The sequence below is a fragment of the Saccostrea echinata genome, unplaced genomic scaffold (assembly GCF_033153115.1).
Source record: "Saccostrea echinata isolate AGI-Se365-2 ecotype Australia unplaced genomic scaffold, CSIRO_AGI_Sech_v1 ptg000075l, whole genome shotgun sequence".
NCBI lineage: Eukaryota > Metazoa > Mollusca > Bivalvia > Ostreida > Ostreidae > Saccostrea > Saccostrea echinata.
The window spans coordinates 2,063,702-2,086,161 of NW_026889824.1; the positions used below are offsets into that span (position 1 = coordinate 2,063,702).

At 33.4% G+C, this 22,460-nt stretch overlaps 3 protein-coding genes and 1 long non-coding RNA gene across 4 annotated transcripts; 2 read left to right on the plus strand and 2 right to left on the minus strand.

Annotated features, from left to right (window-relative positions):
• Positions 1 to 1,709: 1,709 nt before the first annotated feature.
• Positions 1,710 to 2,179, plus strand: LOC133176418 (temptin-like). Its single transcript, XM_061311542.1, has 2 exons — positions 1,710 to 1,903; positions 2,015 to 2,179. The coding sequence occupies exons 1-2, from the start codon at positions 1,721 to 1,723 to the stop codon at positions 2,177 to 2,179; spliced, it is 348 nt and encodes a 115-aa protein (XP_061167526.1). The 5' UTR covers positions 1,710 to 1,720.
• A 1,782-nt stretch (positions 2,180 to 3,961) lies between these two features.
• LOC133176461 (uncharacterized) lies at positions 3,962 to 5,584 on the minus strand. Its single transcript, XR_009719463.1, has 4 exons — positions 5,540 to 5,584; positions 5,248 to 5,389; positions 4,336 to 4,402; positions 3,962 to 4,150 (listed from the first exon to the last, which is right to left on the minus strand). It is a non-coding gene; the product is annotated as an uncharacterized LOC133176461 (long non-coding RNA).
• A 4,536-nt stretch (positions 5,585 to 10,120) lies between these two features.
• LOC133176444 (neuronal acetylcholine receptor subunit alpha-9-like) lies at positions 10,121 to 11,946 on the minus strand. The gene is made up of 3 exons (XM_061311568.1): positions 11,420 to 11,946; positions 10,951 to 11,126; positions 10,121 to 10,588 (listed from the first exon to the last, which is right to left on the minus strand). The coding sequence occupies exons 1-3, from the start codon at positions 11,925 to 11,927 to the stop codon at positions 10,259 to 10,261; spliced, it is 1,014 nt and encodes a 337-aa protein (XP_061167552.1). The 5' UTR covers positions 11,928 to 11,946; the 3' UTR covers positions 10,121 to 10,258.
• A 6,522-nt stretch (positions 11,947 to 18,468) lies between these two features.
• Positions 18,469 to 21,934, plus strand: LOC133176368 (general transcription factor IIE subunit 1-like). Its single transcript, XM_061311493.1, has 4 exons — positions 18,469 to 19,122; positions 19,485 to 19,689; positions 20,433 to 20,640; positions 21,527 to 21,934. Exons 1-4 carry the CDS (start codon positions 18,473 to 18,475, stop codon positions 21,688 to 21,690), a joined length of 1,227 nt encoding a protein of 408 aa, XP_061167477.1. The 5' UTR covers positions 18,469 to 18,472; the 3' UTR covers positions 21,691 to 21,934.
• The last annotated feature ends 526 nt before the right edge of the window (positions 21,935 to 22,460 follow it).

Sequence of the window (22,460 nt, forward strand, 5' to 3'; positions counted from 1 at the left end):
TTCCATCATTAAGTGTAGAAAATAATTTTTCCTTCAAAAATGCCTTCAAAATGTACACATTTTAAATATAACGTCAAGCGGATTGGTACGTTGTTGACGTAAGTCAATGTGACGTAGGCAAACCAGGTTATACGATATAGTCTGTTTTTTTTTTATTCATTCAAATGACGCGTTACAACTAAAATTAAATTATATATATATATTTGATTACCATTGAACACAGCGTACATACATGCATACATGTGTACCCCGGTATAATGATAACACAGGTGACTTTGAAGCCATTGTGCATCTTAACCATGCCTTTCCGAGAAACAGAAAAACAACGTCGAATGTGTTACAAAGGTATCCATATCCACCCCCTTCTCATCATAAACAGTGAAATAAATGTAGGGTAACCTCTTATCTGTAGTGTCATGTTGTAAATTTGGAATTTACTGCCACCCGGTTAATTCAAAATTTACAATATGTCAGCAGAGTCTAGCACGAAACGTCATGAAATGCAACGATATCAGCTTAAATGTTCCTCAGAGGAGACAATCAACCCTGTCTAATCAATACTTTAATTAATTATGCTGTAGTGAAAAGTATTTCTCACGTGAGCGATGTGGCCCATGGGCCTCTTGTTTTACATGTACATGAAACTGTGTAAACATAGTTTATAGATGTATATGTTTTGTATTGCACACTCGTGGTTTTGGTTATGCATTTGATTTTTTATTTCAATAAATAATTGTTAATATATTTGAATAATACGGTGGTCACAAAACGAGATTTTGCGAAAGTTTCCAAAAGTCGCTGGTAGATATGATTTGTCCCAAGAATGTTAAATTAAGTCACGTTCACTTAAATCTATTTATTGCATATCATCATAATTAATTTGTACTTGGAAGTGTACTTTTACACAGTTTTTGGAGTACATTTCTATATAAATATTAATTAATTCACATCTCAACGTATTGTAATTTCTTTTCTGCATAGTTATGTGGCATGTTAATATACCGCACATATAAGCTGCATGTTCCTAGGGGCCCAAAATACTATCCTACAGTGTATATTTGACATATACTTTTGATTATCTTACACCTAACAATCGAAAATCCATGGAAGAACTTGCAGATTGGGTTAGAATTAAGTCACCATAATTAAATATAAATTAGCGACTCTTTTGTCTCAAACAGTTTGATATTTACATGTATGTTGTGCTTCACATTTTTCCCTCTACCGCAGGACCAATGACCATTGTTCTGTTCAGTTGGATTGCCATTTCATGTAGAACTGCTTTCATATTTCTGTTAACGAAACGTTGTGAATTAACGATAAGGCGAAATTCTAAGGTATCTCTTTATATTGATAAAATATTTTCCTTTTTAATAAGCAAACAAAACATAAAATGAACAAATTAAACAACAACAAAATTAAAACTATATATTGTTAGTAATTTGTATCAAAGAGTAATCTTCGCATTACTTGTACTGATTTGTACTATGAACACTATAATAGATGGTTGTGACATATATAGTACACATGACACCTATTTCAGGAGAAGAATGCCATGCCCCTAATTGTTTGTTATGTCCAGTGCCTCGTGGGGAGATTGTTGGTGGGTTATATATTTAGTCAACTTTCCCGATATGAAAGACAAGGCACAGTATTATCACTTGTTACCGTCCAGAAAGATTCAAGGCCATTACAATCTGTACTCTAGACTTGGGCTGAAATGTTGTCAGGTGCCCTAACTGTGCTTTTCTTATCTTTCTCTGCGTTTGGACTTCCCGGCTATCGCTTGAAAATACCAAATGGAATAAATGTTCCCAACCCTTGTACCAATGTGTTTGGATTATGGAATGGAGTGGGACACAATATCGCGAACGGAGGGGGGTCACTAAATCCGTTCGGACAGGTACATGTACCCTAGAAAAAGTTTATGAGGGTGGCATTTTGCAAATGTTTTAGAATGTTCTGCTTAAATAAAGAAATTTAACAGCTTTTATCCCTTGTTTTGACAATTTAGGATTTTATGGACGCTAACTTTACCTGGACTCAGGAGCTATGTGGGAAAGACTCGGACTCTGATGGGAAAATTAACGGACTTGAACTCGGAGACTTTAACTGTTCCTGGTTTGAAGGACAACCTCCCATGGGGGACCCCACAGGACATCCAGGTACTAATTTATAGTATACTTAATATTGTACGAAATAATGGATATTGGGGATCCAACCGGGTTACCCAGAAATTAATTGCAGAAAAACACAGAACATGCTCTGGATGCACTGGACATCTTCCTAACTTTGTTTAACCATATATATATATATATATATATATATATATATATATATATATATATATATATATATATATATATGACACAGAACAGAATAATGCCTCTATTTTCTGAAGAAAGTAAATTGAGTCAAACATAGGGCAGGGTTTTGCATAGCACTTGTGCTTATAAACTATATAGTAGAGCTTTGTGAAACGTTCGCCTCAATACGTTCTATTTCCACTATGGAAGAGTTATACTTCTTAGTGAGCTCTTTCGTGAAAAAGTCGGTAAATGTACAAATCTCGCGGGATTTCAGGGACAAACGTAATGTAAACATGTAAACAGTATGTTGAATGTCGATGAACAAATCCTAAGAAAATGCAAATGAAATATTTTATTGTTGTGGACTTTATATACCTCAAGAGTAGGAATGACAACGATATCAATTTATATCTATATTGTTGATCGTATGTATCTATTTATCGTATGCTACATCTAAATACAATATACATGCCTCGGAAATGTCGTATTTTTTATTAATGGATGATAAATTTAGGGTTCTCGCTCTCTTACATATATCTTTTAGTTCTTCCATTCTTTAATTGGAATGACAAATACATTTAACATTAAAAATTGGATTGAGATTGGCATGTTTTATATTATCCGCAACGCCATGCTGTCCCTGTCAGACGACCAAACGCGCCTCTAATTTTGAAGAGTTCACTAATGGAAATATAACGTATTTCTTAAATATTGAATCTATCACAACTGAACATAATCAACGGATTTCTCCAACCAAGTTATTCATGATCTCAAGAAAGAGAAATGCACAAAAATGAAAAAGGAAACGAGTAGCAGTGCTGTGACCATTTTAAAGATAAGAAAATAGAATTTTTTGATATTGTTGCACAAGGTCTTCTGCAGTGAATTGGTGTGAAAAATTGGCTACAATAAGTAGCACTAATTTGGTAGTTAGATTACAAGATAAATAAAATGATAATATGGATATCATAATTTGCAACATATTTCCCGGAAAAGCGGGTAATTCCCCACATACTAATATGTCCGATACATTTGTACAAAATTATTAATAACCATTAAAATTAATTTATTGTATTTTTTGTTAGTGTTTTTGTTTATTTTATTAAGGACTCTCTGTGCATTTATTACACGTATCATATCTGTGTGCAGTTCAAAGAAATTAAAGTCACAACTTGTCAAAACTTGCGATTTCCACAATTCAACTGTATATTTTTTTCCAGGTATATGCGAACCAATGGACGATCCCAAGTGTTTAGAAATCAACAAAGACATTACATGTTTGTGAGATTGCAGAAATTAAAATGTCATAGTTTATTAATTTTCGTAAGCAGCGCTAAAATATTTATATTTTAGTTACAAATGTGATCTTTTTAGTTTTAATATATAACATTTATTTTATTCACCTTTTTTTTTTAATTGCATGACTACGCATTTTGCTTCAGCGATAATATAAACAGTTTTCTTTATAAATTTTGTTCTGGTGTTGTAGCTGAGTTTCTGTTTTTTTTTTTAAACCTGATAGGAAAATTTCTGATATAGATATATCACATAATTAATTCACAATTAGTCCACAAACTAAAACTGTAATTTTCATTAATACAGCAGTGTAATGGTTTTTTTTCCCCTTATTTTAACAAAAAAAATGTAACGCATTTGGAAAATAAATATATTTACTTCCATTTACAGGATATTAACAGATAAAAAGAAAACACGTAAATAAATAGGTGTATAATAATAACAAAAGGCAAAATACTAAAACAAGCATATAAAAAATACAATATCAGAAACTGGATTTTCCTGGGTTGACTGACTTCAAGTTTGAGATCCATCAAAATGATGTCCTAAAAAAGAAAGAAAATGATATGTGAAGACAAGTTTAATGTCATTTAGAAAACAAATTCTATACTACATGTAGGACATGTGTGGTTAGTTTGATAAAAGTAAAGATTATACAGAAAGAAAAAAGATTTTATTTTGATCATTGTTTTGAGTAAAATACACTTTAAATGAATAAATAAATAAATACCTTCATTATCATTCGATGCATCGTGATCACTTGGTGCTACGTACAAGGTTTGACCTTTTCTTCGTATCTGTAAAACATTTATTTTCATCATTTTGTAATTCTATGTTTGATGCCTTTTTTTTTTAATTTGTAAAGTACATATCATGATACATAAATAAAACGTCACTAATCATTGGTGTAAACACTTTGAATTAAGAGTCATTTTCTGTGACACGTGTCAACAAACAACGGGAATTATTTATTAATTAGAGGAATATGAACTTTCTCCAGAAAATACATTGAAAAGAACAGAATCGTCACTCATATAGATACGTATATACGTCATCCAAAGCAAGGGAAGTTTTTTCAGCACTTGTTTTGAGGAAATACCTGTCGACCTGCTAGCCCCTGGACTATATTTAAACTTTTTTTTTTTTCTATTTGCTATAGGGACGTTTTACTCGGAGATATTTTAAATTATTTTGAATTCAAAATGAATGCATTTTTCCCGAAAGTGTCTGGGACGAAAATGCTGCGTAAATCATTAGAATAAATTTAATGAATTGAAATACTTATAAAGAACCATTTACTGATAAGAAAAAAAAATGTCTGGACATTGAGAAAATTGTGAAGTATCTATACAGGTGTAAAAACTGAGTTTATTTACATTAATTTCATGTTTAACAATTATTCCTAGAAAAAGGTTCACTGACAAGAAGAAATCACTATTGCTTAAAAGAAAATGGGATATGCAATTCAAATATAAGTATTCAACTAATTTATTTTCGTCAAATAAATGGTAAAGAAGGCTTAATCGAATTGATTAAAAATTTAGTAAGGAACGTTATTTTATTTAGATCTAAGGCAAATCACACTTTTCATACAGTGCAAAGAAGTCCTTAAAAGTATTAGACATAATTATAATATACGTACGCTTTCCAGGCCTCGCATGCGTTCTTGTATCTCTTGGTCCCGTCCAGGGTACAATAGGGACTGTTTATATCAGGACACCGGAAATTCTCTCGGTTCTTAAGGTCCTTCGGTAACAGTGGTTGGGAGGAATACATTTGTAAACCTATAAACAGGTAAGATTTAGGACTTAGATATCAAAAATATGTAATTGTTCATTCTTGAACTGCAATAATTAAATTCTTTAGCAGCTATATAGATTAATGAAATTAAATAAAAAGTTTAATAATTAATTTAATGGAAAAAAAATTCTCACTTGAAAAAAGAATACAAGCAATCAATGCAATGTATATCATCTTCATCTTCTTATATAGGAATAACAATTTCTGTTTTTCTTTTCTCTATTTATACTGTGTCCAAGTCATTTGATTAATTTGCATAAATGGGTTATGCATGAATCGCATGTTCATCGTTACACCGGTTCTGTGGCCACCTTGCGTAATTCAAAAATCCCCATTCCTTCCTAAGATGAAAATAGGTCAGTGCAAATAATCCACTAAATAAATTTATGCGTCCACTCTGTGAAAAGTTTAATTAATTCCACCAATCAAACGACAGACATGGGATTGTCTTCCAGAACAACTAATGTTTTAGAGGTTACGGGAGGGTTTAAATAGGCACGTGTAGTAAATATTAGGATAAATATTTACCGACTTAATTAATTATATGCGGATGTTTAGTTTTTGTCAATGTATTTCCACATGTACATCATAAAAAAAGTGATACCATTCCTTTGTCATGAGTAAATTACAGAAGAAAAACCAACAACTTTTAATTGTCATATCATCTACATGTATTTCGACCGAGATTTAAAACAATTTATGTACAGAATGTCTCCACGAGTGCATAGGGATTGTTCCTAATTTAATTGAAAAAAAATCTGCCACATCACAAATGTAGATTTTTCTAAAACTTTCTCCTATTAATCAACAAAAGGCCCATGGGCCACATCCCTCACCTGAGCACTTTGGTTAAAGAAAAGCAGAAATCAATTCATTATTGAACAGTTTAAATTTATAAGTGGTGTCATTCTATCCCTGGAGGGGATACTTCTATATTTGTATGACTAATCATGGCTTTAAAAAGAGTTTTACAGATCTTCTCCTATACATGTTTATTCTTATACAACAGGTGCAACAGTATATTCGAGAAGTGGTGTAAATCAGATGTGGATACTAAAAAATTACAAGGAACGTTTAAAGTCATCATTTCGTAAGTTCTATGGTCGATACAATGACCTTGTCAGCAAATACAATCTCTCATTAAGTCAAATGCTGACTGAGTTTTTTCATACTATTTGTTAGGCCATTATTTACACACTGATTTGTCGACAGAATTTCCGTTATTTCCCGATCATGACAAGGAGCATACGGCGGATGTGACCGGTCGGCAGGGGATGCTCACTCCTCCATGGCACCTGATCCCACCTCTGATGTCTTAGAGGTCCGTGTTTGCTCTGCTCCTATTTTGTAATGTTTAATGGACTTTTTGAGCTCGAATACGGTTCGTTATCTCCAACATATTTCATGTAAAAGTTTGATTTTCTATTGTGGCCCAGCCCTATATATTTTTGTAAATAAAATGCATACAATTTTCAACATATCGTCAGAATAAAAATTGACAGGAATGGATTAAGTTGATAATTCTTTATTGAAAGGATCCCACTAAGAGTCATCTATCGTGCATCTTGGTATTTTGACACCCAAGCCAACGGGTGGGGAGGGGGCACACAAATCAGTAGTGAAGAATTTGATTTTCATTTGTTTTTTTTCCCCTGAATTTCCCATTTAATTCTTGAGGCTAGGATTGATTTTTAAGAATGATACAAAACTGTTCAATTATGACTTGCTGGACACAATTCTATTCAATTCCTTTTAATTTTGCTATTTTATCACGAAATAATTTCATTGTGTTTGTTATATGTATCCTCTGTGTGTGTGGCGGGGAGGGGGGGCAGATAGAAGCTTTTACCTAAAAACTTTGAAATCTAGCAATACTTTTAATCTATCATTATATTCTTTTTTGAAAATTAATATTTTTCAACGAATGTTACTAACAAGATATTTCTCTAACAAAAAAAAGTTAGTCCCTCATTTCAATATGTTATTTTTTAATAGTGAATTTTGTTGTAGTTAATTGAGGACCCAATGATATTATGTTTTTTTAGTATGGGACATTAGTAATTCACAGTATACAAATTAATGTCATGGAGTGTAAGTGCTTTAAATCAGGTTCGTAGAATAGCCACCTTATACATGTAAAAACTGTTATAAAAACACCAAAGTGTAAATTATGTTAAAGTTTTCAGTATACATATAGATAACTATAGATTGATATGGTATTTTTGTAAGGGTGGCGCTGCTTGGATTTCTTTTCATGTTGTCTTAAATCAAAAATTATGAATAATCCCTAACAAAAAAATAATACAGTAATCTATAGTTTTATTAACTATAGTAAAACATTGGTTTACTATTATAATAGTGAATCATTTGATAGTAGAGTTAACAGTAGTAAAGCATAGTTTACGATAGATAACTAGTTTTTACTATAGTAAATCAAAGTATTTACTATAGTTAATCAGAGTATTTTTACTAGGAATTTCAGATCGTTATATACATTTTTTTAATCTCTTGAAGCATTTTTCTTATAGTAAACAGAAATATTACTTGTATATTTCAATAGTATTTCAAAGATTTACATCATTGGTATGTAATTTATGAAATATTAAGGCTATAAATCTTCAAAAAAGTTCTAGAGTAAAGTTTCATAGTTTATAGTAAACTATAGTTAACCATAGTAAATGTTTGTTATGGATTTGCAATCATGTTAACAAATTTGAAAATTAAGACGGTTCTTTTGAAGCACAATGCATATCACTGTGGATATTTTAATTGTTTTTGTTGAGCCACAACTAGCGATATTTTTGCATATTAATTTAAAATGATTTTATTTATCATTTTTATAACGATACGATGGCTGAGACTGCCAAACAAACAGTAGGTAGGAGCAACCAATGTTATAATTTTTTTCTTTAAAATGGTACACCTCTCAATTTAGTGATTTTAAGAAATTTACGAGAAAATTAATGTAATACGTGTTTTTCTTGAAATTTTACTCAATTTTTTATCGGATAGATGATGGATTTGCAACCCACAAGAACACCTACTAGCGGGGAATTTCAAAAAGACTGAATATTTACTTTAAATTAAGTGGGCTTTGAAAATGGATCATCAAAATCACATGTGTTGAAAGTTACATTGCTGAAATTATTATTCATAAAAATAATATGTAGGGCGGGTGTCTACAAAAGGTGTCACATTGAATAGATTCAACTTTTTATTCGAAATAATTTAATGGTTTTCATCATGTTCATACTCAATAAAAAAAACTGTGCAGCAAAATTTGAAACATTTATAGCAAAATACATTAGCAGTTTAACTTTGATCGCTTAACAAGATGTTTGTTCCTATATTTTAGGCTCCACCATTTTAAATTATAAGCACAAAGATTAAAAAAAAAAGTTTAACAAATGGAGAGATCACCATACATTCTCCTAGCTACTTATTATACTGAAATCTTTTCAAGTTGTGATGAGACCAGACGTGTATGAATGACAGTTCAACTTCTAGGAACAAATTAAATATTGAATATCTATAGAGTGTAATGTTACCACGTGTAACCCTATTACCTAACATTTATTTCTTTGAACACTGATGTTACAACATTGACCTACTAGGCTAATTAACACTGCATCTGTGATCGATTTTACTTAAACGAAGGACGAAATAGACAATGGAGTTAAATATTGACAAGATATTCACCGTACATAATAGTATAACTTAACCACTACATCAATAACATTCTGTCATTTTGAAACAACTAATGTAAATATGATATATTTTACAAAAAAAAAAAAAAAAACAACAAAAAAATAAAAACAGGGGCCCGTTTTACAAAAGAACTTACGACTAAGAAAAAAAAATTAAATTGTTTGCAAAATTTTTCAAAGTTAATGATTCTGTTTAAAATTGCTGGTGTAAAAATATTTTACTACATTCCTTTTAAAAAGATTAAAATCATTTTCTATATAATAGAGAGGTTGAGATTTCATACGTGTACGTGTACGTCTAGTAGGGGAATTACCTAAATTTCTCGCGTATTACGTCATCAGTTTTGGAGTTGATAAGTTTTCTTACACGTTCCTACAACTTGTAAAAAGGCATCTACACGTAGGTGTTAACTTGTAGCTTTTTCAATAAAAACTAGTCAATTTATGTGTGGAACTGTTATTGCTGTTCATTATTTATGATGTTAAGTTTCATGAACACTTATTTTAACCATGTTTTGTTCACTAACTAAAGTCAAACTAATGTCACAAAACTACTAAATAGTTGAAACAGAGACATCCATTGCAGTCTACACGTTCGAGTTACACGTCATTAAAATCTCAACAGACAAATTACAAAAAACGTGTACGTGAACGTCAAAGTTTGTGCACACGTACCCGTACACGTACATAACTGTATGAAATCTCAACCTCTCTAATGTAAATTGTAAAGTTATAAGCAAATAAAAATTTTGTTCTTAGTCGTAAGTTCTTTTGTAAAACGGGCCCCAGGACAATTAATATGAAACGATTGTTTATACCAAAATTTGTGTAAGGAAAATGAATACACTACCAACTAAATGTACAGTTAAGTTAACGCCAAAGTACAAACACGATTAATGTAAAAACTAAGTTAGAAACCACCAATATGATATTGTTGTTGCAGGTAAAATGCACTAGCTTAATAGAAAAAATGAAAAAGTTTTAAATACATTTATTTGATCACTTTTTTCCAGTCATTCACCATTGTTCACATTATTAAGGTATTGGTTATCCTATGAGGCAATGAAAACTCTCTTTTTGTGGCGCATTTTCTCTCTTAATTCTCTCTCAAAATTTCCAGTATGATTATTGCACAGTCGACATCATTTATTTTCCCAATGCTGCCTCTAACATGATGGAAAAAGACACAACAATACTGAACAACAGGTATATTACGAAGAAAACCCTGTCTAAGGCCACGGCAACTGAGGACCAGTCAACACTGTTTGGTTCCCTCTCCTGGTTGGCCAGGATTGAGGCACTACATTCTTTAATCTCCCTCAATATTTCTAGTAATTGTCCCTCAAACCCCACAATGAGAGGTTTCTGTTGTTTTTGGCTTTCATTGTCAATATATTGACGATGCTTACTTTCTTCTTGGTGAGGAAAATGGAAAATGTTTCCTTTTCTTTTATAACGTTCGATGTACAAATTATCCTGAAAAAATAGACCATATAGATTATACAATATTGTTTCTTACCAGTGAGTGATTAATGTATGTGTGTTATTTACAAGTACATTTCCTGCAAAGAAATTGATCACCTTTTGAATACCATTGCATGCTGCATCTACCAAAATGAAAATAAAAAACCAAAATTGAAAAAAATAAAGCCTTTTGACGCAGTAAAGCTTGAATTATCAGTTTCTTTTTATACATGTATGAAAAATACACAAATTTCATTAAAATATACAGTAATTACTGCGGTATATGCGGATTTTGTGTAACTAAAATGTCATTATTTAAATGTCACTTTATCTTTGAACATTCAAGAATTCATAAGTTACTGTATTAAAATTACATTTTTGTCGTGGTCATATTGTGCATACACACAAGCTATCGTCTGCAGTGGCTTGATGACGTATTTCCTGACTCTTGAGGACACGTGACCGCTGTTCTTGTAATGTATGTTGAGAACCAGTACAGTCATCAGACAGGACAAACCAACCAAGATCATCGAAACAAGGAAGTAAATTGCTGGAAAGGAAGAGAGGGATGATTACTGCAAGGAAAATCTCTTTCACAATTTCTCCGAGTCATTATTAGTAATACATGAATTTAATTTGCTGTCAACAGTTTTTTTCTTTCAGTCTCTGGACATTCAAACTTTGAAAAATTGAGCTAATTCAATAAATGAAACACAACTTTGATTTTAGGTTGCATAACGCCTAATGACTAATTTACAGTATGCGAGGTCGAAATCTTCATAAATGAGTTGGGAGAAAACAGGAGTAAAAAAGATATATCTTAAGAATCCACGGAAAACAAACCTAATAAAGGAGGGTTTTCTCCAGACGCGGGAATCATGTTTACGATGACCAGCTGAAAAACAGCCAGGGACAGAAGGACAGTGATCTCCAGATTGACCTTCTCCCCAGCCTCAGGGGGCAGGATAAAACCAAGACCAGCCGTAAAGGACACCAAAAAGCACGGAAATAGCAGGTTCATGACGTAAAATAAAGGTTTTCTCCGCAATCCCAATATACACTCCATTGTTGGGTAGGAAACGTCACTGTAGTACGTGACGACACTGGTGGCGTCCGCTCTCGTGACGTCCCATTCCGTGTTGTTGACGTAACTAGACATATCTAGGGTCGAACTCTTGTTGACGATGTGCACCTCTGCCCCAGTGTAGATCCACGACCCAAACACAAGACGACATTCCTGGGTATCAAACGGAAAGTGATAAACGTCGATGGCACAAGACGTCCGGACACTGGAGGGAAACTGATATTGTACTCGGCCATCACTGTGCACGATGGCTCGATAATCCTTCATCCCCGGGAGTCCCTTCACATCAGTTCTAATATTAGATCAAAAGAAATATCATAGAAATATTTTTATGCGTATGCTTGTGTACTTTGCTTCTGTCTTTTGGCCTAGGATCATGAAATAAACCTGGACTTCCGTAAAAATTTCAATAATCTGTAAAATGGTTGTAGCTATAAAACAAAGCTTAAAATGTGCATAATAACAGCAGTCTGACTACTCACAGGCCCGTAGGAACCGGGGTGGGAGTCGTGTCCCCTCCCAATAATTTTGCAAGTATATACAGTTCATTAAATACAATAAATATATATAGGAAATGAAGATAAGTTACAGTTGTGCACCCTCAATAATTACGCCCGATGACTTTTTTTGTTAGGAATGTTCGTAAGGTAGCCCCCCCCCCCCCCCCAAAAAAAGAAAACTAACTTTGTTAGGTTGCTCACCCTAACCTGAAATTGCTTCTACGTGCCTGAGGAATTCCTATAAACATATTTATTTTTAGAACTATATCATTTCGGCGCAATGTAAGCATTTCTGAATAAATTATTTCCTGATCCTGGGCCCTGGTCTGATAGATTGCTTTGCTTTTTGTAAGTACATAGGTATATAAGTTATATAATAGTGTTTCTGTTTATATTTATAAGTTTATAAGAATGATACATGTGACAGCGGTGAATAGGTAAGGGAGCGTTCTCGAATAAATTATTCTCTCTCTCTCTCTCCTGATACCATACGTGTCATAAAGTGTAAGATCAGGGATCCAAATTTTGTCCTGTGGTACAGCAAGCCTGTCGATTCCGTTATAGTGGGACTTATTCCATCTTAATCTACAGTCAATCCAGTCCTGAAATGAACTCAATGTTAGCTGCACTTTTCACTGAATGACAACTTAATAAATACACCGACATGTTGATTCTATCTTACGGCGAGCGTGGGATTCCTCGTTAATTTTGTCAGAATTCTGAAGTTTGTAGATAATTAATTTCACAGGTAAAATGGAGACATTGTATGACTGTATACACAAGATAATGATTAAAGTAAAGCATTACCACCCTCATCCAGACCGTCACATCAATGGTCTGTTTGGGTTCATTCTGAAACATGAAACATTTTAATATAAATTTTCTTCCTCATCATATTTTTTTATCACTAAGAATTAATAAAAACTAACACTTTGACTTTGTTGACATGTACATATTGGTAATTAAAAATATTTGATGATACTTTTGACATCCTGCGTCTGTTTACACATTAAATCAAAGCGTATTTGGTCGACCCCAACCCCACACCAGCAAAAGAGGATTTTCAAAATACATAATTATGTCATAGCTTGAGCTGACACCCCCCGAGCACTTGTAGATTGATCGATTTTATATTGTTTTAAAAACCTTTCCAAAATGTTTTTCACTCAGATGAGACATGCAAATACCGAATAAGGGCTCCAAATTTAGACCCTTACTCGGCACATAGGATCTTTGAGTAAAAAATTAGGTCTGTTTAGAGTGCTAATGCCTGCTGAGACACGATACCTCGGTTTTCAACAGTTTAAGGACCCAAAACTTTTATTTCAATGGCACGAAGGAGTAGTTGCTACCTATTATTATATAGAGGTTTATTGCGACCAGAGCTCGAACCCATGGTCTTCCAACTACGGAGCGAGCACTATAATAAAACTCTTCTAGACTCCTTGCCAGATAAGTGCAAAGTGTAACAAAGACAAACAATATATAGACACCGTACTGAATACATGTAGATGTTCAGTTGAAATAAATAGTCGAGATTTTTAAACAAACTCTGAGTTTAACAGATGATTACATAGATGTACATGTGTAACAGATGATTTACCAGATCCACAAGCTGTCGGACCCCCAGGTCTATAGTGACCACTACAGATTTATTCTGTGTGTCATCACAGTACGGCCGCACCTCCTTCTTGTAAGTCTGGAATACCGAGGTAACAAGGTCGTCCAGGAGGTACGAAAATCCAACTGAATAAAAAAATTACCATATTGAAATTCCAAGGGTTTGATAATATTCAAAGTTCCACTGAAGTCTCATCAATGATCTGAAAAAATTTGGATGGACGACCATGTCTATCAATATTTTTTTTTTTGTTTTCAGCTTTTATTTAATTCATTTATTTATTTTTTATTTTTATTTGTTTTTTATTTATTCATTTTTTTTTTGGGGGGGGGGGGTACAGTTCTGCAACTAATAAAGCCTCAGAGCTTGACGATTTAAAATGTGACAACGTTTGACTGTTTGTATATAAAAGATTAAACTTAAAATATTAATGTAATTCAAATAAAATTCAAATCCGGATGCTCCTGTTACATGCTTCTCTATGCAACCCATGTGTTAATTTTCAAATAGTATAATTTTGAAGTAAAATATTTTACATCCTGACACAAGTCCTAATTTGATAGATTAAATGATCATCAACTTTTGTTCTAAATGAAAGCCAAATCACGCGAGCTTGGGAAAGGATATCAAAATGTCTGCAGTTCAAGTTAGAAATTGTAAATTCTTAAGTACTGAAGTACTAAACTCTTTAAATACTGTAAGATTAATTAAAAATATCATTTTTTTTTTTTATTTTTGTGTAAATTCTAAGAAAATGTAATTTCTTATCTCGGTTAAATCCAAGAAAAAAATCCGCCATAACGATATATATTTACATGTCGGAGAAGTGCTGTCAGGGGCGGAGAAGGGGGCCTCAATATCAATATGGAATCTGAGAAATATATTGAAAATACACCTAGAAAATTCTTGCAGTATTAAATACTTACGTAGTTTCATACAGTAATTATCATGGCCAAACAGAATACAACTATATTCAGTGGCAACGGTACATCAGGGGAAATATAAAACTTCGTTTATCTTAGTTTTTCTTTAAAGAAAATTTTATTTTGAAGTTTAAAAAATACAAAAATGAAGTAATAAATTGTGAGTAAAAAATACTCAAAATAAAACTCACCAGAGACGCAGAGCTGACAGAAGAAAAGAACTCTACAAGCTTTTTCAACTTCCATGTCCGAGAAATTAATGCGAGGGTCTTAACTCCTGACGAATCAATTTTAATCCATGTAAGCAAACAAATAAATTCACAAAGCTCTCGCGGATTGAATTTGTGTAAATTTGAGTAGCATAATAAATTGATGGAAATTGATATACCTGTTTGGTCAGCCTCGTGGACAAAAATAGCACCAATTGTAATTTATAATGCGTGCACTACAGTCTTCTTTATAGAAAATTAATTAGATTAAGGCTTATTGTCTATAAATGTAATTTGTCCAAGTAGTTCGTGTCCTTTAATTAAGGAATAATGATAAAAATTCACCTTCACTACCCGCAAACATAAGGTGCAGTTGTTCATAAATGAGTAATTTTCAGGATCAACTCAACCTTCTAAACGAAATGAAATCAATGGACTCTATAATTCCTGTGCACATCTGACAGATTAAACATCGATTACATGAATAGTTTTTCCTCGCTAATCAATATGCCTTTTATTGACATAGCCACCTTCTCCTATACTGGATCTCCTGTGTAACTCGGTATACAATGGTTCAGGGATAGAGCTGATAGATGTATGCGGAGATACGAACACAGAACGATTCGGGGAGGGGGGGGGGTAGGGGACCGAACCCTCCTGAGATTATATTGTAAAGGAACAAAAAACATGACTTTAGACCCTTACCATCACCCTGCGAAACATAGGCAAATTGTAAAGAGGGTCATATATAAGGAAAGCCACAGGGGACCCCTAAGTTATACAGGGGAAAAATCCATTTAAACGATACAAATCGGGAGAAGAGCAAACACGGACCTCCAAAAACAGGAGAGGAGGTATCTGCCATGGAGGAGTAAGCATCCCCTGTCGACCTGTCACAACCGCCGTGTGCTCCTTGTCATGATCGGATAATCAGAAAAATCCGTACAAATTTCAGTGTTTAAATAATGGCCCAACAATAAGTATGAAAAAGTCAGTCAGCATTGGACCTAATGATAGATGGTATCAATTTTGCTGATAAGGTTATTGTATCGACCATAGAACTTGCGAAATGATGACTTCAAACGAGACTGTTGATATCCTTGTTTCATCAACTTGTTGGTTAATAGCTTGCCTCGTTTTAAAAATTGATCGTACCTAGAGCATGTTCTTGCGTATCGAATCAACTGGGAGACATAAACCCTTTATGCAGGTGATAAGGATAATTTGCTATATAAGTAAGAGAAGTTAGCGATAGAAACTTGAAGTCATCACATTTATCATAAAGTTTTGCAGATCTACCTTTTGATTTCCCAATTACATGTATCGTGCTTACATGTAGTATAAATTTGATCATAGGGTTTGTAACATAGATTCTAGGTTAAAGCGCATGGTTATCTGTATTGAAGATTTCTTACAAAAGTATTATAGAAATCGTTCCATCTTTTCTTTGCCCCCCCCCCCCCCCCCACAGCCTTTTGAAAAATTATTTTGCTTGCATCTTTTGGATACTTCTAACTAAGATAGAAAATAAAAATGTTGACAAATGTGGATCATCTCTGTAGCGTTCATTTCTTCACTGTAAAACCATGGACGTGATATTCCGGGATTGTTTAGTTTACCCTAACTATTTTATTCTTTATTTAATGTAGAAGAGATCCGGTGTTGTATTGCATAGAATTTTTGTATACCACAGTATGACAGTACCACTTTACGGTATTTGACAAATTTTTATCATCGTAGTCATTTATATATTGAGTTGGGAAATGCATAACAATTAGTATCTCAACAAAAACACCCTGATTATCTGTATTCATCACAAAAGATTAACATTGATATAAAAATCTGATCCACTGTAGTGGCAGATCCAGAAGTTCATGTGGGGCAGTTTTGAGACCTGAAGTGGGAGGGTATGGGAGAGGGTTTCCCCCTTCCTCTTAATTGTAATTTATAGTATCTGTCACATTACATAGTTCTTGTTGGTTTGCCATTACCTTCAAAATACATTTGGTTTAAATCAACAGTGATTTTTTTTGGGGTGAAAATGTCACCAATATTCGGCTGTTTCCCCTCACAAAAATTAGCTATTTTTTCCCAATTATTAGTATATTTTCCCACTTTCAAACTTACATTTTAATTTTGAACAAAAGTCACTAAATTTGCTGACAGAGGAAATACGTTTTTATTCTTCAAATCCATGCATATGCAGCCGATTTTTTAATGAATGTGTAAAACAATGCAGATATCCATATAAGGAGATAAGTAGCTTATAATATTATCAATGAATTGGTAAATAGTTCCCAGATACAAGTCATGTTGCATGTTGACATAATGATTTTGATTTGACCGCCATTATTGCATAGAGGGTCAGGCTAATAACAGGAAATGTACAACACATAGGGTTTCACTAAAATCAGGAAAAAAACAAACAGTAAAGACTGTAAACTTGATTATCAATATAAAACAGTTTACTAGATTATGAGTCTAAATGCTGGTTTTTTTTTATGAAATTAGACAAAGCAATTCCAAGAAAATAGAAGCTACAAGATGTGACTGATATAAGCCATGTTCACATTCAATAAAATATTGATGTTAATTTTTTTAAATGATTATTTTATGAATTTAAATCAAATTCAAAGTTAAAATCAAACAAAATCTGTTGTTGTTACTTAGTTTGATTATTTTATGTATTATTTAGCATTCTTATTTACTATAGGAATGATTTTTCCCAATTTGAGGAAAATGTTGCTAATTTTTCCCAATTCAAAAGGAGGGTGTGGTGGTTTAAAAAACAAAAAAAATCACTGATTAACTAAGACAAATTTGATATTGTATATATATACAGTTGAACTTCGGTATCTCAAACACTGATATCTTGAATATATCTTGGATATATAAAAGTGATTTGAAAGTCCTAAACCCTTATTCTTTAAGTATTTCACCCTGGACATCTCGACTCCTCATATATCTCAAATTTTTTTTCTCTTTCCCAAATGATATCTATATATATATCATAAGTGTGGTGGATTCTACCCATAAGATAAACCTATGCTTTAATTATCCACAGGTATATATCAATAACACTTCCAGTTTTGACACAATCCCTTGCTTCAAGATGTAAATTTATGGAAACTTCTATCTGTGAAAGTTCTTCATTATAAAATGGATACCTATGAGTAAAAATGTTTGTTATAAACAAGAGTTTTGATGTTTTTTTAGGCTATTCCATTGTTAATCATTCATAGAAATTCATAAATTGACAAACCTGCAGATGGGCATTTTTAAAACTCTTACACAGCCAGTTGAGAAATATATGATGTATCATTTGTTGTAATTAATAACTACACTATAGGAGATGCACATCAAACATTAGGAATGGAAAAATCATTGAAATCTTTGTATCAAGGTTGACATGATTATCTTCCTTGAACTCTAAACTGTTTATGATAAGTAAACAATATTTGATGGGCATATCATATGTGTGGCAGTGCACGTTATTGATCTCACTCATTACTTCGATGTTTTACCCTAATATATGTATTTTTTAATACAGATTTTCAATATGAATGAGCCAGAGATTTTGACAGAAGTACCAAGCACATTAAAGAGACTGATTAGATTAGTGGTCAGAGGGTTCTACAGTATAGAGCACGCAATGATTATCGACCTTCTAGTCCGCAATCCCTGCATGAAAGAGGATGACATCGTGGACATTCTCAGATTCGAGAGGAAACAACTCCGAGCTCTTATAAATACCTTAAAAACAGAAAAGTTTCTCAAGACAAGAATGAAAATGGAAACTGATGCTGAGAACAAATCGACTCGCCAGACATACTACTTCATTAATTACCAAGTGTTTGTCAACATTGTCAAGTATAAACTAGATCACATTCGCAGGAAGATTGAAATGGAAGAAATGCACAACACTAGTAGGGCTTCTTTCAAATGTCCCACTTGTGAAAAGACATTCACTGACCTTGAAGTCAACGAGTTGTTTGATGTTATGAGTGGGACGTTCCGATGTACGTTTTGTGAGAATGAGGTTGAGGAGGAAGCCGGGGCCACATCAGTCCAAGACACGCGAACTTTACTTGCCAAATTCAACGAACAGATTCAGCCAGTGTTTGACTTGTTACAAAAGTGTGATGACATCAAATTAGCCCCAGAGCTTCTGGAACCAGAACCCACAGATCTCAATAGAGTTCACAACAGGTTTATATCATTAACACTCATCAAATGTAGAGTTTGTAAACAGACTGGATTTTTTTATATGCATGTATAATTTTGCTTTGTTAAAGAAAATTTAGACATTGGTGCAATCTTACTAAAATTTGATGTTAGATCCACTCACATACTTACTACATTAAGTTAGTGTAGTGAGTATACGAGTGGATCTAACATCTAATTTTAATTAGATTTACATTGTTGAAGCAAGAAATTATGGAACAAAACAAAACAAAAAATTTTAAAAAATCAGATCATAAGACATTAATTTTGTTACTTTTTTATTTGTACACTCCTTCACAATAATCCCTGATGATTAAACTGTTACAAATTGACTATATACATTTTAGGTCACATTCTTCAAAGACGTCCAATGCAGACAGGGGTGTTTGGAGTGGTGATAAGAATAGGACCACCAACTATAACCTGGGATCTGACGCCACCGTCACCATCAGTATGGGAGGGGAGGGGGAGACAAAGAAAAGCGAGGCAGTTAAGGAGGTGCCAATCTGGATGTCACAGAGTACTGTAGAGGGGGGACAGGAAGACAGCAGGGTCAGTATTCATACATCACCATGGTTACATTGTAAACATTCAGGTTTAACTTAGTAAACAACTGTGTTAATGAATTCTTGGCAATAGAATCTATCAGATGAATTATTTCCTTTCATGACAACTGCTACACATAGGTTGCAGATGAGGGATTATTGTTTATCTTTAATCATTATTTACCTGAAAACAAGTCATGGTGGTAATAAAATGCAAAAGAAATCTAAAACTTGGTAATAATATCATTATCATTATTCAAATTAAGGTTAAAGTGATGATGATTTGTGCATGGACTGTCTTTGGAGTAATGATCAAGATATACATATATTCTGTAACTGACCATAACAGAGAAATGTACTGGTAATTGGCTATGCCCGGACAGTACACTTAATTACATGTATAAACAGTATAGTATCACTTACAATTGGAAAATCTTTCATTTAGGAAAAGGACTGAATGAATGCAAAAGTCTTTTTTTCTGAACATTGTTTTGACAGACTACTGAAATTCTCCTTTTAATGCTTGGGATACTTTTTTGTGGTAACTTTTGTAAAGTATTAACTGGAAGGTCATTTTTAAGTGGTTAATTGGCAAATGGAAAAAATAAATACAAAATTGAGATCCATATCAAAAAATAGGAAACAAAGGATTTTACAATTGCTACCATATCATAGACTTTTGAATCATTGAAATTTTAAAAGCAAGATACCATAATTGACATTGTCACTAAAAATATCTCATTTTAACAGAGCTCTTTTGTCAATGAGGAATCCAAACCAGCACATCTAGAAGCAGCCAACCGATCAGCGGTCAACAGCGAGATTGAAACACTCTTATACATTCATGAGAAGAAGGGTGGGGCCCCTGGGGGCTCCCTACCTGGTCAGAGAAATGACAGCTCCAGTAGTGACTCAGAGGAAGAGACACCTAAGATCTCAGCTCCATCTCATAATACAGGTAATATCTCAGCTCCATCTCATAATACAGGTACATTTAAGATGTCAGCTCCCTATCTCAAAACACAGGTAAGATGTCAGCTCCATCTCAAAATACAGGTAAGATATCAGCTCCATCTCTTAACAGAGGTAAGATATCAGCTCCATCTCATAAGAGAGGTAAAATCTCAGCACCATCTCATAATGCAGGTAAGATGTCAGCTCCATCTCATAATACAGGTAAAATCTCAGCTCCATCTCATAACACAGGTAAAATCTCAGCTCCATCTCATAACACAGGTAAGATATCAGCTCCATCTCATAACACAGGTAGGATCTCAGCTCCATCTCAGAACACAGGTGAGATGTCAGCTCCATCTCATAACACAGGTAAGATTGTCAGCTCCATATCTCATAAGGCAGGTAGGATCTCAGCTCAATCTCATAATGCAGGTAAAATTTCAGCTCCATCGCTTAACACAGGTAAGATGTCAGCTCCATATCTCATAAGGCAGGTAGGATCTCAGCTCAATCTCATAATGCAGGTAAAATTTCAGCTCCATCTCATAACACAGGTAAGATGTCAGCTCCATCTCATAACACAGGTAAGATGTCAGCTCCATGTCTCATATTACAGGTAAAATGTCAGCACCATCTCATAAGGCAGGTAAGATGTCAGCTCCATCTCATAAAGCAGTAAGATCTCAGCTCCATCTCCCCTTCCTTTTGTGTAAGTGAGATCGAGATCAAAAGTAAACTCATCTAAGTTGTATAGCCCTGAAGCTTTGTCTGTCACACTCTCTCTCACTCCATTTCATATACAGTATGTCATTGTGTACATGCACATAATAATTATATTGTAGAATTGTTTGTCATTGTAAACCATAAGATTTCAATGCTGTTTGTAGTTGAGGAGATGGAGAGTGAGGAGGAGGATACCATGGTAACCATTGCCGGGAAGAAAGTGCCCCTCCATGAAGTTACAGATGAGATGGTGGCCAAAATGACTCCAGAGGAAAAAGAAGATTACATACGACTAGGTCAAGAACTCTATCAAAACATGTACGAATGACTTCTACATTCACATTATTTACATGTATAATGTCCAATAAGGAAACCTCTGTTTCTTTGTACTGAATTGAAGCACAAGATCAGAACTGTGCTCTTCACTTTGTGCTGATGGTGATTTATGATCACTTGATCACAACCTACAGCAATTCACAGAAAAAACAACTCTTTCAAAGGTGTTTGTTGTACCTATGTTTATGTAATTGTACCTATCTGTGAAATTCATTGGCTCTTACAGAAATTAAAATCTTGTACATAACTGTATTTGTAATTGATGAATTCATTAAAATCATTTTGGTGGAACATCTTGTATGTGTACCCTTAAAATTTGATTAAAGTAATTCTTAGTTTCTTTATCTTTCCTCTATATATATGCATGTGTCACTCACTGGATCTAAGGGGTAAAATGAATGTTCTTGTCTCTAGAAACTTGTGTTTGATGTATAGGGAAGAGTGATAGTTCAAGTCTGATATTAAACACAGACTATTCAAGAGTTTCAATTAATACTTGTCAAAAGTCAGTTGGGAAAATTGGGAGAGGGGGGTGCCCTTTTTTCTTCCCTGTTTCTGTCCCTTTACGACTAAGACCAAAAAATTAAGTTGATTGTAACATCTTAAAAAAGAAATTTATTCCCATAATTACATTTTGATCTTAAAGGTGCTTGGACACAGATTTGAAGTTAATATTTTTTCAAATTTTCTGTAAAATTTCATGACTTATATGTTGCTATAGCATTTCATACTAAAATATAATAAAAATCTTATTTCATCTCC